This window comes from Camelina sativa, chromosome 13 (assembly GCF_000633955.1).
Source record: "Camelina sativa cultivar DH55 chromosome 13, Cs, whole genome shotgun sequence".
Taxonomy (NCBI): Eukaryota; Viridiplantae; Streptophyta; class Magnoliopsida; order Brassicales; family Brassicaceae; genus Camelina; species Camelina sativa.
The window spans coordinates 8,199,654-8,215,066 of record NC_025697.1 but is presented as its reverse complement, the minus strand read 5'-3'; the positions used below and the strand labels follow the sequence as shown (position 1 = coordinate 8,215,066).

At 36.8% G+C, this 15,413-nt stretch overlaps 5 protein-coding genes across 8 annotated transcripts in view; 1 reads left to right on the top strand and 4 right to left on the bottom strand.

Moving 5' to 3' along the window:
• LOC104735941 (sugar transporter ERD6-like 16) overlaps positions 1–188 on the bottom strand; it is a 3,921-nt gene extending 3,733 nt beyond the window's left edge. Inside the window, exon 1 of one of the 2 annotated variants that reach the window (XM_010455835.2) lies at positions 7–188. In XM_010455835.2, coding sequence (XP_010454137.1) covers positions 7–94 — 88 coding nt within the window. In that variant the 5' untranslated portion in view covers positions 95–188. The remainder of the gene's footprint in view (positions 1–6) is intronic. The other variant, XM_019234365.1, reaches the window with a different exon arrangement.
• Positions 2,436–7,217, bottom strand: LOC104735940 (squamosa promoter-binding-like protein 7). 2 transcript variants are annotated; one of them, XM_019235165.1, is made up of 10 exons: positions 6,449–7,217; positions 5,806–5,978; positions 5,442–5,671; positions 5,294–5,368; positions 5,084–5,191; positions 4,695–4,812; positions 4,436–4,571; positions 4,061–4,214; positions 3,410–3,985; positions 2,436–3,141 (listed from the first exon to the last, which is right to left on the bottom strand). In XM_019235165.1, the coding sequence occupies exons 1-10, from the start codon at positions 7,024–7,026 to the stop codon at positions 2,839–2,841; spliced, it is 2,451 nt and encodes an 816-aa protein (XP_019090710.1). In that variant the 5' UTR covers positions 7,027–7,217; the 3' UTR covers positions 2,436–2,838. The 2 variants fall into 2 exon arrangements, with proteins under 2 accessions (XP_019090710.1, XP_010454135.1); XM_010455833.2 differs by having other exon boundaries at positions 5,442–5,668; positions 6,449–7,215.
• On the bottom strand, positions 9,227–12,188 carry LOC104735939 (chaperonin 60 subunit alpha 2, chloroplastic-like). Of its 2 annotated transcripts, XM_010455831.2 has the most exons (9): positions 12,073–12,188; positions 11,828–11,978; positions 11,618–11,739; positions 11,290–11,497; positions 11,048–11,193; positions 10,647–10,953; positions 10,307–10,557; positions 9,931–10,134; positions 9,227–9,848 (listed from the first exon to the last, which is right to left on the bottom strand). In XM_010455831.2, the coding sequence occupies exons 1-9, from the start codon at positions 12,121–12,123 to the stop codon at positions 9,558–9,560; spliced, it is 1,731 nt and encodes a 576-aa protein (XP_010454133.1). In that variant the 5' UTR covers positions 12,124–12,188; the 3' UTR covers positions 9,227–9,557. The 2 variants fall into 2 exon arrangements, with proteins under 2 accessions (XP_010454133.1, XP_010454134.1); XM_010455832.2 differs by lacking the exons at positions 11,828–11,978; positions 12,073–12,188 and having other exon boundaries at positions 9,228–9,848; positions 11,604–11,688.
• LOC104735938 (glycine cleavage system H protein 2, mitochondrial-like) lies at positions 12,535–13,680 on the bottom strand. The gene is made up of 3 exons (XM_010455829.2): positions 13,442–13,680; positions 13,027–13,289; positions 12,535–12,830 (listed from the first exon to the last, which is right to left on the bottom strand). Exons 1-3 carry the CDS (start codon positions 13,521–13,523, stop codon positions 12,702–12,704), a joined length of 474 nt encoding a protein of 157 aa, XP_010454131.1. The 5' UTR covers positions 13,524–13,680; the 3' UTR covers positions 12,535–12,701.
• Positions 14,037–14,900, top strand: LOC104735937 (zinc-finger homeodomain protein 8-like). The gene is made up of 2 exons (XM_010455828.2): positions 14,037–14,296; positions 14,566–14,900. Exons 1-2 carry the CDS (start codon positions 14,123–14,125, stop codon positions 14,755–14,757), a joined length of 366 nt encoding a protein of 121 aa, XP_010454130.1. The 5' UTR covers positions 14,037–14,122; the 3' UTR covers positions 14,758–14,900.

Here is a 15,413-nt window from a genome sequence, read left to right as displayed (position 1 = left end):
CATCATCTTGATCCGTCAAAAATGGTTTCCCTAGATCCTCAACCTTATTTGCTATGTCACCCCTCTCTACATCTTTGATTTCCCTAATTGCCATCCTATCTCTCTCTCTCTAACTCTTAGCTCTTTGAGAGGAGGAAATGTTCAAGGGAAGAGTTGGAGAGAGAGATGTGAAGAGTCATGTTCGTGAAATGGGTATTTATAGGTAATACATGTATGTAAAGTCTCGACATGGGACGAAGATATTTGTCCTTCCACGGCAAATTAGATAAATAAAATATTAAAAATGCGATAATGATTGAGATTAGTACTGACAAAAAAGAGTGCCCAAGTGGGATTGAAGCTGTCACTTACATGGCTCTGATCTTTTTTTACTATTTAAGTTTCTTATTTTCGTTGAACCTTGTCATTCTCTATCAAAATTGTTTTGAAAATGATTTCTTGATTTTTATGTTGATATTACACACTTATATACAGATCACGATATTAAACCACAGAAGGTTCTTCGGCTCCCCAACCACCGCCATTTATGACGGACGACTATACATTCTATTGTTTGCTTGGAACACAAAAACTATAACTTCTCTTTCGATTTTTTGTCCATGACAACCATACAAATACTCACGTCGTCTCTTAAAAAATCTCCTCCTCTTGGTTTCCAGAAAAAAAGAAGAGATTTTTCTCAAAATATTTTTTTCTGGATCCTCTAGAAATTATTCAACAAACACCCCATTATCCATGCTATTGGCATTAACTACACATTTTGTCGGTCGCTAATGAGTCCGCTCAACACCAGCTGCTAAATTACACACCAATACGTGTAATTTCATCCTGCCATTTTCGAGGGTCTATTACTAATTGCATCCTTTCACTTACCGCTGTCCACCAATATCAGTTCTACCATATTGTTGTCTATTAACGGACAAGTTATACATTTCGATGGCATATGTTGTTTATATTATATAATTGGTGGACTATTTCCAAAAAGATTATGTTATGTCCACCAATTTGTGGACTTGTCTAAAGGTTAATATGTCGTCTATAATATAATTTTTTTTATTCATATGTTGTCCACAAAATTTCAACCACGTGTCCCAGGCACTGCGTATGATCACATGTCTGTCTCTACTCCCACTGCTTCTGATCACGCGCCCGTCCCTTTTCCTTATGCCACCGTCGAACTAACATAATTAAAAGGGCAATGTAGTAAAATTTATACTGCCATGTTTAATAGCAGATTTGAAAAGTTTTTACCAATATTGCAGATTTGAAAAGAATTAAAAAAAATATGACAAATGTGGCAAAAATCGCTTGAGATATTACCATGTGGTTCTCAGTTTTACTAAACTAGCCATAGTGATTGCGACCAGGGGTACGCGTATCAGCTAAATTTGTCCATATGTTCATCTAATCGTATATAGCTAAGATATTTTTTATTTTATCTTAGCTTTTTGTTGGTGTATATTGGTTAAGCTTTATGTAATTTTGTAATAGCTAAACTACTAATTAATTGTCAGCTTTCAACCTTCTCAATTGTTCGGAAGAAAGATAAAAATCTCATCAAAATTAGTCTTTCCACAGATATTTGTTGCCCCGTTCTATTCATGCCGTCGATGTGAGGTATCATGGAGTTTTTTAATCCGACGTTTTAGTTTATCCTTCTATTTTAATGACGAGACGTGATTAAAATTGTTGAACAAATGCATGCGTATATTTATCTAGGGAGAAATACGTACTAACCTAATTATTAACAGCAAAAGTATAATGAACTTTATACAAACATGTCTTGTGAGATTTGGCTACTAAGTTTAAGCAAACTTCTCAAGGCAAAATAAATTAGTTTATGTTAAAATTAGCACGTTAAAGCTAGCGTTTGAAGAAAGGTACGGTGTATACATCTAAAGCCAATTAATAAATAGTTAGAATGTTGTCGTTTACCAACATTATGACTCAGAACTGACGCATTTCCATATGTGTGTCTTTCTTCATTGTTTTCAAATCTCACATCCTTTGTCTTTTTCTACCCCATTTGCGTTCTATGTTGCAAGTGATCATTTCAGTGCCGATTTCTCAATCCAACATGCATTTGGATACAGTAGCACTTAGAAACAGAACTATTATGATACTACTATCTTCCTACAGACAATTATTTATCAGTTAGTTATAAAAAAACTCTTTGTAGACAATGATATTTAATGCAAATAAAAGCACAATATTCTTGATTTCTAAGATTTAGAACGATCGATATTCTTAAATTGCAAAAAGAACAAACGGCATCGTTTACAGAACAACGCAGCATCAAGAGTGCAAGACGTTAGGCTTTCACAAAGATTGATACATGTTAGTGTATTTGGATTGAAAATAAAGAGTCAAGTTATAAATCGTGATCCTAGAGTTGGCCAAACATAAATAAGGGAGAAGTCTCAGGAGCCGAGCCATTGCTTGAAGCAGAAAAATGCACAAGATTACGATTAGGGTTTGTTCAAGAATCATTTCTTTGACCAAGTAACAAAAGAAAAAAAAAAGAGGTTACAGTGAGCGAAAGCAAACCCTAATATACACTATTCGATAAGGGATATAATCAATCACTGATCAGACCATTTCCTGTTATTACAATTGCAGCAGCATCACCAGTGTTTTAAGAATTTAGGAAGAAGAACACAGAGAAAGAGTCAAAGTACTCATCTGATCATGAACCATCTTGTCTCTTTCCAAAGAGGAATCTCTCTGAGAAGCTGTAGCTGAGCTCTGTTGAAAGCTGAGACAACTTTCCCTCTGCAAGCTTTTGATGAACACACCTTAGTATGGTTAAAATGAGAGTCTCTTCAATTGAAATTTTATTTAAAGTTTGTGTGCCAATCTTGTCCGGATTGCCACTGCAAGCTGTGTGACCTTGTTTGGATGATAGAGAACCGCACAGACCGCAAAACAGACAGCGAATGTAGCGATTAAGAAAACAGTTTGACGGGACCTGAATGTTAGGGTAGAGTGCAATGGTATACATGACTTCCTTGGCCAGTCTCCTACGTCATTTACGTTCATGACAACCTCTTTGTTTAAAAGAGGATCGGTCTCTTTTCCGCCAATATCTGGTGAACAGTCTGCCTGTATCCTCTCTTTACAATCTAATCCTGCTTCGGGATCCTGTCAAGATAAAGAATGGAAGGGCATTAATAAACGAATCTATGCAAAATCCAAGAAAAATAAACGAATCTATGCAAAATCCAAGAAACAGACACAATACTGTGCAGACTCTTAGGTCTTCATATCGAGCCAAAGATATCACAGGAAATACGAATTTAATTATCAGCAGTGGAGCAAGAAAAAAAAATGTGCAAGACAAGGGAAGATTGTGGCGAGTCCAATATCGATCAAACAGGAGAAAAGGGAAAATCAGAAATTAGTGAAAAACCTGATTGAAGTTTACTATTTTTGATGGTTTATCCTTCTGGAAACTGCTCTCACAACAGCACCCTGATGAAGGAAGAACATTCCCTGGATTCACCTTTGAATCTTCATGGCTTTGATGCTTCCTGTTGGCGTCAATAGCCAAATTCATATTTTCATGTAGAAGCCTCACATCACAGTCACAGGTACAATGAACAAGACTGTCTGGCTCCATTTTTTTCACCAACGCTTCCAGATTGTGCAGTACGTTTCCCAAGATTGACGACGAGTTATTTTGTATTAGATAATTCAACACTCTATTGTATCTTTTAATCTGACATCGGTTTATTCTTTTCTCAGTGCATTCTGCAGAGGGCACCTTAACTGACCATGCAATATCTAACAAGAGGCCACTAAAAGCGCTCTGTCTCTCCCCAAAATCACTGCAACAGCAAGCCGAAGAACAGCAGGCGGTAACTTCTTGTCCCTCTGGAACTAGTGTAGCATTGAACTTCTGCTCTATTTGTTTCATTTCGGAGCAGATAGATTCATCTCCAATAATTAGAGGTATGAAATTTGATAAGCCAGATTCATTTTCAACCTACAAAAGGATTGGAGGAGGGCCGTATTAAAGAAAGCTACTTGTAAAAATGTTTATCATTTAAACAATTAGTACCTCGACAAACGCAGGGCCAAAGAGATTAGGGTCAGAATTCACAATATTGATCTTGTAGAACTTGTTATTACAAGAACGCTTCCCATCCTGGGCCGGTGTAGGTACAACAGAATAGTTATGTGGTAAGTACTTCCCAGAAAAAGACACGAGAAACCTACAATAAGAAAAGTTATCTGTAAGCTGCATTATTATTTCCTATCTAGAATATCTTAGTGGTCACAAGTGAAAGAAATCAAACCAACAAATGATAGTAGTAATCCAAATGCAACATTCTGAAGTTTCTTACAATATCAGCTTCATCATATGAGCTATAAGACAGAACTAAAAATGCGAGAGAACCCCAAGCATAGATCAAGATTAGGTTGACATACATACCGGCATTTGGGTTGCAGAAGGTTTTTCCCACAAACAACAAGTTCTATTGGTTTTCCAGCTTCAAAACATGTAGGATACACAAACTGTAGCTTCGGTGACTCTAATTTTACATCGACTCTCTTTAATGATGTTCCACCTATCAAACCAAAAATAAATAAGAATACACTCAAACCAAAAGTGTCTAGCTTACAACTAATGATTATCCAGTACGATAGGGAGAAAGAAAAACAGAGATAACAAGTAAAGCACATCAACTTGCCTTTAATAAGACGGAAAATCATGTTGTTCAAATAAACAGTCATCGAGCCTCTTCCAAATAGCATCTTTCCAGGTTTAAGAATAAATTCATCCAGATATGCCACAGGATCTTTAGACAACTGCATAAAGGAACAGATAGGAAAAGTTCATTACAGTGTAAAATCAAGTTGAGAGCTCACATGAAGAGATTCTAATTTTGGATTTTCTCGCTACATGCGACAAGCTTACAAATATGCACAAAATTTAGAGAAAAAGAGTTCCAGGTCACAGAAAAACATAGGCGCTTTAATGGTACTTAGGAGGGAAGCAGGTGCAGATTTTCTTTATGTTGTGTACTTGTGTGTGGCACCAAGAACATAGAATTGATGAGCAAAAGACAAAAGAATGTACCTTCGCCCACATAATCTCTGGCATTGCTATAAATACGGTCAAAATTGTACATCCTGGACGGATATACCCCTCCAGCTCAACAGGCATGGTGGACAACCATTGGAAGATCTGCAAATTCAGTTCATCACATGATATTAGTTCATTGAGATACTGTATACCATAAACATAGTCTCCGAACACTAAACTGTAATATATAATTCTTGAGAATACTTGATGACGTAGTCTCCGTGGGAACTCTGCTGGATTCCAGTCATAGAGCTTGAAAGAGATCCGACCCGTTGGGCACTACAATGAATTGAAAATTAGTTCATAAAGCGCACAAAACTTTCTGATGTAAGAGTGGGAGAAGAGAACCCACCACAGTTGAATAGGCGCTTTTGTTGTCATCACCAGAAGGTGAAAGTTCAAATTTTGTATCATTCATTCCTTCATCTGGCTGAGGTTCACCCGAACCTGTAACAGAGACAAAGTTGTCTGCGTTGATGCTATGGGTAAAGGGTACAGAACCCTGAGCGGGAATATGCCCATCTTCAAAAATCAATGAAGCCTCTTGTTCTGCTCTCTGGTCACTAGAGCATGTATTATCTGCTTTAAGATAAAAACATAGGAAAGCAAAATCAGCTTGAATTTCCAAGAGAGCTTAAACATTGATTATGATGAAAAGCAAGCAAATAAACCAAGAAACCGCATGGTGAAATATGATTTGTGCTGTTCACTTAAACCTTTTCCATCCTCAACATCAATTACGCTGTTATCATTCTGTGATGGCACTTGCTGTTGTTTTGTAGCAACGACTCCTTTATCTACAGGTTTCCTTTTCCGTCTGTTGTTGTGACGCTCTAGCTTTCTCCGACAGCTGCGCTTTCCCTCATCAAAGTCCGGGAGCACATGAAACCTGCCACATAGGTTTACTCTCTGTAACGACGGAAACAGCATAGATGGGACAAATACATACATACATAAACAATAATACTGACTACTAGACAGCTAGTAGTGGCAAAACCAGTTAAGCTCAGCCTATGCTAAAGAAAGAGGCTAGGTTAATGATATGAGAAATCAGTGGAATCAACGGTCTCTCCCTCAAGTTATTCAATTTCCTAATGAAAGGATTCAACAGTTTCTATTCGATCTTTTTAGATGATTTCGTGTTGCAAATCAAATCTCAATAAAAGATTCCAATTCAATACAGAAGATAAGTCACCTAAGTCAACCACAAAGCCCACGAGAGAGGCGTAGGAGATAAACTAAGACACTTCGCCCCAGATTCAGCTATCAAATCCATTTCTAAATTCCGTGGTCAAATTATCAAAGCTTATTAGATTTGCAAAAAAAAAAACAGAAAGAGAACGATAAAGGAAAACATACTTGCCACACTGTTGACAGTATCTCTTATTATCTCCGTCAAGCACAACAAAGGTAGCATTAGCACAACGGAGACAAACCCTATGCCTCTTATGGTAACCTTTAAGCTCGCTTATATCCACTTCACAACCGGGAACCTGACATCGAGCAACACCAGAACCGCCGCGAACACGCTTCTTCTTCGGAAGCTCAGCCTCCTCCAATTTCTGATCAAGCTCAGGACACGAACAAGGAAGCAAACCTTCAACGAAATTGGAACAAATCAACCTCGGGTCTCGCTTCCTAACCCGATCGGAACCCGAACCAGATTCATCAGGAGAAGGATAGGATTCAGATTCCGCGAGAGGCTGATGAGTCGGAATCAGCTGGGGCTGCGGAGGAGAAGGAACGGGAGGGAAAGGAGTAAGTTGATCGGAAGAATCGAAAGAAACGAGAAGGCGTTCGTCGGCGGCGAAGTCAAGGAGATCTCCCCAATCCCAGAGAGCGGATGAATAAGTGGAAGGATCATCGGTAACCAATGCAGGAGGTTGAATCTCCATCTCCGGGGGAGTAGGTGATTGAGATTGCGACAGAGAAGACATCTGAGAGTCTTCAAATTGAATTTCTCAGAGAAAACATTGAAAGGTCCATCGGTTGTTAGAGGAGGAAGTTGGTGATTTTTCGTTCTAAGGTTTTAGGTAAACAAATTTCCAGAAAGTCTATTGTAATTTCTAAAGATAAAATAGATAATCTAAAAATATGATTAGTCTACTACATTCTTCTTATATGAAATGACTCAGTGAACAATCAACTCGTTGAACTAATAAACACAATCATTATTAGTTTGTTAATCGTGCTATCATAATGTATTCACATAACTTTTTTCTTTTTTCTTTTTTTTCTTTCACCTAATTGATTCACAGATTCTTTGAAAAAGCTGAAAACTCATTCATCTTGAAAAGACTACTACTAATATGATTTTCAGAATCATTTTTTTTTTTTTTTTTGTCTTATAAATATACAATCACTTTCTTTTGTTTTATCGTAGTGCTATTTTTGGACTGGTTGATTTTATTATAGTAGTACAGTAGGTGTTACATCAAATTCTAAATCCGATGTAGATATATTGGCTTTCATTGGTAACATGAGTAAAGTTGAGTTATAGACTTAACTTATACATTATTTAAAAATGTTACCAATCAACAACAAAACTAAAAAAATTAAAGTTAAGTTTGAGTTACAATGTGTTATGGTTGACATACGATTTTGAGTTATATCCGTTGTAAAATTGTTAACTCAAAATATTATTCAACATCATGTAAATTTTGATGAGTTAAAATGTGGTAAGTTGAGTTATTTTTTTATTTAAAAAACGAAAATTCAGTTATATAATACAAAAAATTATTGTTTTTGTTTTTATTTAATTCATATATCAATAAAAATAATGTTTACTGTTTTTCTTTTATTTAAATATTTTTTAATTAGTTATATTATATTTTTCCTAAATTATTATTTTAATTATCATTTGAAATAAAAATAGGCATAGACCTAAATATGATAAGATTGTAAATATTATGGCATGCATGTAGTTAATTTTTTAATTTGCAATGTAACAAAGAAGTTTAGTTAAATTTGTTGTATATTAAAATTATTTTATTATTAATATATATTTTTTTATTTTTTTTTCTATAATTTTGTGAAATATATTCACTAATATTTTTAATAATTATAATCAAATAATACATATTGCAATCCATATTTTTACAGTGATTCATTACATCAAACTGCTGTTTTTACCACATAATTTTTACTGCACTTATATCGAATTATAATATTCTCTCCAACTCAACTTAGAATTAAATTATGTTACCGATCATAGCCATTATGTTATAGTTACAACTCAACTTACCATTTACCAATAGGTCCAATACAGTTACATACTTATAATTCTTTTTTTTTTTTGAACACCATCCGAATAAAAAACTTCTATACTTAATTTTACTACTAAAACATTAAAACGTTCCAAGGATTAAAAATCGTAAGAATAGCATTTTTTAAAATATATGGGACACCGAGGAAAAAAAAAAATGAGCTCCGTGGGAGTGTGTCGGGGCGTGAGAGACACGCGTCGTACGGTGGCAGCACGTGATTGGTTAAGGAGAGTTGCGTGTAAGCTACGCGAATTTGAGGAAACCAAACAGTTCATCTATCGTTATCGAAACGACGCCGGATCAGTGTTACTTAGGACGTGAGCGACCCAAAGTGCCTCTTTTTTTTCTTTCTTCTTCTCCAACAAATAACGGTGGATTTTGGTCTTCTGATTTCCAAGTCATTACACCACCAGGTTATAGACACGCGTCTCATCCGCCATGTGATTTTATATACTCCTTTTGTACTATAATAATCATATACTGTAGCTACTTTATTTCTTTATTGTGTTGAGTACTTTATATGACATGATTAAACAAATGACTTGGGGGAATGAGAATATTATGGCCCAGACTTGGAATAAATGACTTGGAATAAATGTTGACACCATGACCAAATGAACCACCAACAGAGACTTGAATTCGAGGGTTAGGTGATATTGAGAACCCGAGTTCGATCTCAAGAATAAGTAAATACTTATATGACTGGAGAGAAAGTTACCAAGTATTGATGATGGGTTGCTTAATATCGGAGTGGACTTTTAAGTACCGTTGAAAATGCTTATTTGACTTAATCGTTGGCTTATTGTATGATGAAAACATTTGCATATACATTAAATAGAAGACATGTCGCTTTTTAAGCACAAAATGATTTGAATATAAAACATAACTGTATATTAAAAATTGAAAATTAAGGAATCAGGTTTTACAACGTTGGAATCTTGCTTTACAAAGCAATTTTCTTGCTTTGTCTGATAATTAATTGAGTCGAGAGAACAAGTTTGGCTTCCAGATTAAGCCACAATGATTCCAATAATCTTCTTTTTCTTCATACTGTACACATATCATTGCATCACCAGATTTTGATGTTTTAGTTAAACAACAACAAAATCAAACACCATTTTGCGAGCGGAAGTTTCGATTCAGACAAAATTCTGCTGAAAGAGTTTTGGTCTTTGTGCTTGTTACCTACGGTGGTGGTTATGTTATGTGGTAGGTATGCCTGGAACTTGAGGAACGGCAGGTTTAGGCTGTTTGATTTTCTCCACTAGCACAGCTTGAGTCGTGAGAACTATCCCGGCAACAGAAACCGCATTTTGGAGGGCGAATCTTGAAACCCGACAAGGATCTGCTATTCCAGAGTTCAGAAGATCTTCATACCTTCCAGACATTGCGTTGTAACCACTTCTCCATTCGAGCTCTCTGGTTTTCTCCACTACAACTAATCCATCAACCCCGGCATTGGTTGCTATGGCCATTGCAGGTGCTGTGAGCGCCTGCAAACAAAAAGAGAAGCGATTTTTAACGAAACCAGAATGGTTCTGAAACAGGTTTGGTTTCGACATTCAGTTTTCATACCGTCGCTACAATGTCTGCACCTATCTGTTCGTATGAATCTTCCAGTATATCCTTCTTGATTATCGGGATCTCATCTAAAAGATGAATATAAGTGGCACCACCACCTGGAACTATACCTTCTCTCATGGCTGCAAATGTAGCGTTCTTCGCGTCCTCTATTCTAAGTTTTCTGTCCTCAAGTTCTGTTTCAGTGTGACCTCCCACCTGAATTAAGACAGGGTTAACCTGATATTTTCACGAGGACTCACAAGAAATAGCAAGAGCTGAAAACAGTTTTTTCTTTGTGTCTTACTACGGTAGAAATTAAGTTCTGTTGAAATCCCAACTTGTTGCAGCATATTATATAAACAAAAGAAGGGTTATCGTAAAATCGGACCTTTATTACAGCCACGCCTCCTGTGAGCTTAGCAATTCTCTCTGCGATCTTTTTTGAAAGATATGAATTATCTGTCTCAGCTAGATCCTTCTTCATCTGAGCAATTCTTGCCTGAATCTCCGGTTTAGTTGAATCGTCTGCGACTATAGTTGTCGAATTAGCTGTAATTATTACTCTCCGAGAAACACCCAGCTGATCTGAAGTTGCACCCATGAGAGACATGCCTAAATCTCCGGAAAGATAATCAGCTCCTGTTTTATATCATTTGTCATGTTAGCAAGTGAAATATGTCGTGTGGAACTCAACATGGAAAGTACAAATGATTGAGAAAAACTGGGACCTGTCATGAGTGCAATGTCTTGTAGCAAAGCCTTTTTCCCATCCAACATTCCTGGACATTTCACAACAGCAACATTAATCAAACCTTGCTTCTTGTTCACCACCAGTATCTCAAGCACTTCCGCGGATATATCTTCTGCAATTATAAGGAGTGGAACACTCAGTTGTGAAGTTTTCTCCAGTAACGGAACTAATTCCTTGGCTGAAGTAATTTTCTGATCCGTCACAAGGATTTTAGCTTTGTCGAATTCCACAGTAGATTTCTCCTGGTTTGTGATGAAATGAGGTGACATATAGCCCTTGTCAAACTGAACAAAAGAAAATTTCCTCATGAGACACAGTAACTCAATGGTTTGATAATCTTAACTATGGAAAGTGTGAAACTATAATTGTGATACAAACCTTCATCCCTTCCTCAACTATAACAGACGTTTCTGATGTGGAAGATGATTCAATGGAGATGACGCCATCAGGGCCAATCTTTTCCACAGTTTCAGCAATCAAGTTCCCCACAAATTCATCGTTGCCAGCAGAGATTGAAGCCACGGCTACAGAACACAAGAATCCCTTTCAAATTATTCCAAATTACGAAAAGATGAGGTCAAACCAAACTTAGCTATGGTAATAACTAAGTAGCAAGTAACCTTTAACATCACTCTTCCCTTTGACAGGAACACTTCTCATCATCAACACCCTGACCAACTCTTTAACAGTCTTGTTCATTCCATTCTTCACAGAAACAGCATTAGCTCCAAAAGCAATAGCCAAAGATCCAGCTTTGATCATTTCTCTAGCCAAAATAATTGCAGTTGTAGTCCCATCACCCGCTGACTCATTCATCTTAACCGCAACCTACAATACATAAAAACTCCCCAATGTTTCAGGTTTGCTGCTAATTCATTAAAGTTGGAACAATGAACTAAACAAGGAGAAAGAGGGGAACGAATCATTTAGCCACCATGAATGAATAACCTCTTGGATTAACGTTGCTCCAGCGTTCTCAATCGTATCAGGAAGCTCAATAGATTTAGCAATGGTAACACCATCGTTAATAACTTTGATTGTGTCTTTTTCAGCTAGCACTACGTTACGCCCTTCATATTCAAAACAAAACATTTCAAGACTCTGTTCTTTATCAATTCCAACTGAAGCAATTCTAAATTCGGATTCAATGAGTCTCACCTCTAGGACCTAAAGTACCAGAAACAGCATCAGCTAACTTATCAATACCGGCTTGTAGTGCTTCTCTGCTATCTTTGCCGTAGAGTATCCTCTTGGATCCTGCTCTCACCACCGAGAATTTTCTCGGGTTGTTCCTCTGACCACTACGGCTCTACGAGAGCGAGAGGAAACTTGTTCGGTTAAAAAAAACAGAAGATTCTTGGAGGTAAAGAGATGGTGAGAGAGGAGAGGAATTGAGGACTTACAGGAGGAATGATTGTCGGCGAGAAAGACGACGGTGATACGGCGGCGAACATTTCGTCTCTTCCGTGTTATGGGAATAGGATGCGACGGAGGGGGTTTTAATTGATGTTTGGGGTTTTAGGTGAGCGAGTTTTGTAAATTCGATTACCCGGACGAGTCAAGCGACGAGTCAATTTTTATTATTATTTATTTATAAGTTTGTTTTTTGTTTTTTCCTGGGAAAGAAAAAACAGAAATGTATATTGAAAATGAAAATTATTTTTGATAAATATTTTAGGAATTTTTGTTGAAAAACTTTTTTTTTTGTTTATTTTAAGAAAAGGTTAATCTTCTTGATTTATTAAGGTTAACCAAAGTATAACTAATTTAGTTAGAAAGCAAAAATTATACCAAAATGTTCTTGATTTAATCTGAGTTCATTATTGTATAGATCAAAGAAGGCCAATAATTTGATTAAACCAATCTGAATGCCAAAGCTTTTTGTTATTAAGGCCAATAAAATAAAGGAAACATCAAAGAGAAGGAGAGAGACTTCTCTCTTGATTTTCATGTATTTGACACAAATGGATTTTTCCGACCATGTTGCTGACAGTGAAATGCTTACAAAAACAGAACAAAACTAGAAGAAGGCTCAGTGCTTGGCATCTTCTTCTTCGCAGAACTTGGAGTACTTGTCTGATTCCATAAGTTTCTTCACTTCCCCTGCATCACTAAGCTCCACTTTTATGATCCATCCTTCTTCATATGGGCTCGAGTTCACCTGTCAATCCAACATATATAACCAAGAATCTCACCACTTAAGATGCTTTAACTACGTACATCAAACCGAATCAAGAATCAAAGAAGGTCACTCAAGATTATAGAAACGAACTTATACTTAGCCTTAGCCATATGCATTCCAAGTTTAAAATCGAATCTGATGATAATGCTAATGAGGAAAGTAAAAAAGAACTCACCAAAGCAGGGGACTCGGAAAGGTCCTTATTGACTTGAAGGACCTTACCGGAGATAGGTGAATTGATATCACTAGTAGCTTTGACGCTTTCGACAGCTCCAAAACTCTCACCTTGTGACACAGAACGTCCCACATCAGGCAACTCTACATAGACAACATCTCCCAAATGCTCTTGAGCGTGATCCGTTATGCCAACCGTCGCTTTATTCCCTTCAATCTTCACCCATTCATGTGAATCCGCGTATTTCAGATCCTTTAATACCACTATATAAACCAGAAAGAAAATAAAACTAACACTCAGCAGGAATATTTTTAACACACTTCTTCAAGATCAGATAATCCGATTAGATCAATAAAGGCACACAATCAAAACCGACAAAAAAACAAAAAAAAAAAACAGAGAGATCGGGAGTCACCGGAAGAAAACGCTCGATGGGACACGGAGATCCTGAGATGAGAAGCAATCCTATAAGAAGCCAACATCAATCTCAAAGCCATTTTTTTTTTTTTAAGTTTCGTCGGCTGGTGAAGTGGTGTACAAAAGAGCTGATACACAAATACTGAGAGTGCAGTCACAGAACCGGTGATTAGTAATATTCCATTATTCGACAAAAAGGGGGTTGGTGGATTTGCTTTTTGGCTTATAAAACATTATTATGGTACATTGGTACTAATGATAATGAAAGTAAAATTTAACATGTACTACTAAGTTTGTGAACATAGGGGAAAAAACTCTAAAATTAATTTAGGTTTAGTCGGAAATGCATAAGCTTGTTGTAGTTAAAGGGATGTTGTCACCATAATTATTATTCTATCCCTTAATTGACAAGTTCTTAAACAGCAGGAGCAGGGTACTAAATTGTGTTGAGTTATATATACTTCATCTACATTTTCACTTCTTTCTTTTCTTCAAAAACATTAACGTGTGTATCATAATCGAATTGACACAGTCAAAGGAAAATGTCAACCAACATTTTTATGATTCATAAATGAGTTTCTTTGTTTTTAAGATAAAGTCATTGAGATGTCAAATCTCTCAAGCGATCAAAAGGAGAAAAGTTGAGATATTCCGATCAGATAAATATTTCCAAGGTGTAATGAGTAAGTGGAAAGAAATTGTTACTTATGGAATGTGCGTAAATAAGATCAATGGAGAGCCAAAAGACCATTGTAGGCATTTTCTTGCCGGCGGAGAGGAAGGAACTCCCGAGGCTTTCTTCTGTAGTGGCTGCGGTTGCCATGTATGTTTTCATTGGAAATATGTTAAAAAGGTTGGTACATCGATCGCATATTTGTTAACCTGATTGTAGATAATTTTGGACTTTACAATAATTTTTTGTAGATCTTAAATCTTCTTAAAAATCACTTTACAATACCATGAATTTGCTTTGGACCGGATCATTTTTTTTTTTTGGTTTAATCAAACGTGCACCGAACTGATTGATCATATGATGTACTTACATGACCGATTCAAACTTAGTAGCAAGGTCACATGATCCACAAATTTGATATTGTGCTAATACGTTGAATACTTGGACAGGAGATTGATATGTCAACTGCCATAGTTAAGTACGGAAAATGCTTGAAAAACCATATGGCTCACATGGGAGGTCGTTGCTCACTAGATGGTTGCGGCGAATTCATGGCAGCCGGCGAAGAAGGAACCCCAGAGGCTCTCTCTTGTTCCGCATGTGGCTGCCACCGCAGTTTTCACGATAAAGATTACTTGTAGCTAAAAAATTACCTCACCACTAGTTTATTCTTAAGAGTGATCATGTATTGTGTGTGTAACTTTTAAATCATTTGTATCATTCAAATTTTGTGACTAGTGTGAATTATTTTATCAATTCCCTCAAATATATTAAGCCCATTATATTTAAAATTCTGTAAGCCTATAGTATTTTAAAATATTTAAGCCCATAAAAAAAGCCCAAAGACCGTATAGCAAAGCAGCTTCCGGCAAGTGTTGTTGTTGTTGTTTTGAAACTCTCCGACAGTGTCGTCGATTGCATCCTCTCTCCCTCCAAATTTCACTTTCTAATTCACATTCTTGCTGCCACAGAGAGAATAGGGTTAGGGTTTGTTTTAGACGAAATCTCTCGAGATGGCTAGAGCGAGGAGCCGGAGCAGAAGCTATAGTCCCCGTCCTCGTCACAGGTCACCACCGCGCGACCGTAAAACCACCTACGACGATAATCGCCACCGCGAACGCCCGTCATCTCGCGACCACGAATCTTCTGATCCTTCTGGTTTGCTCGTTCGTAATCTCCCTCTCGATGCTAGGTCTCTCTCTCTCTCTCTATTGTTCATCGACATGTGTGTGGATTTTAAACGATATTGTTTAATCGGCTCAAATTTCTGAAATGTTAACTCGTTTTTTTTTTTTTT

What these genes read in the sequence shown, in the direction of transcription:
- LOC104735937 (XM_010455828.2), top strand. Translation starts at nt 14,123, where the DNA reads ATGAGTAAGTGGAAAGAAATTGTTACTTATGGAATGTGCGTAAATAAG. An exon ending in ATTGGAAATATGTTAAAAAG is followed by an intron (nt 14,297 to 14,565) that starts GTTGGTACATCG and finishes ATACTTGGACAG; the next exon opens with GAGATTGATATGTCAACTGC.
- LOC104735940 (XM_019235165.1), bottom strand. Translation starts at nt 7,026, where the DNA reads ATGTCTTCTCTGTCGCAATCTCAATCACCTACTCCCCCGGAGATGGAG. An exon ending in TACTGTCAACAGTGTGGCAA is followed by an intron (nt 5,979 to 6,448) that starts GTATGTTTTCCT and finishes CCTATGTGGCAG; the next exon opens with GTTTCATGTGCTCCCGGACT. An exon ending in CACGGAGACTACGTCATCAA is followed by an intron (nt 5,192 to 5,293) that starts GTATTCTCAAGA and finishes CTGAATTTGCAG; the next exon opens with ATCTTCCAATGGTTGTCCAC.
- LOC104735939 (XM_010455831.2), bottom strand. Translation starts at nt 12,123, where the DNA reads ATGTTCGCCGCCGTATCACCGTCGTCTTTCTCGCCGACAATCATTCCT. An exon ending in AGGGAAGAGTGATGTTAAAG is followed by an intron (nt 11,194 to 11,289) that starts GTTACTTGCTAC and finishes TGTGTTCTGTAG; the next exon opens with CCGTGGCTTCAATCTCTGCT. An exon ending in TAGTTGAGGAAGGGATGAAG is followed by an intron (nt 10,954 to 11,047) that starts GTTTGTATCACA and finishes TCTTTTGTTCAG; the next exon opens with TTTGACAAGGGCTATATGTC.
- LOC104735938 (XM_010455829.2), bottom strand. Translation starts at nt 13,523, where the DNA reads ATGGCTTTGAGATTGATGTTGGCTTCTTATAGGATTGCTTCTCATCTC. An exon ending in CCATCGAGCGTTTTCTTCCG is followed by an intron (nt 13,290 to 13,441) that starts GTGACTCCCGAT and finishes TGGTTTATATAG; the next exon opens with TGGTATTAAAGGATCTGAAA. An exon ending in TTTCCGAGTCCCCTGCTTTG is followed by an intron (nt 12,831 to 13,026) that starts GTGAGTTCTTTT and finishes TTGGATTGACAG; the next exon opens with GTGAACTCGAGCCCATATGA.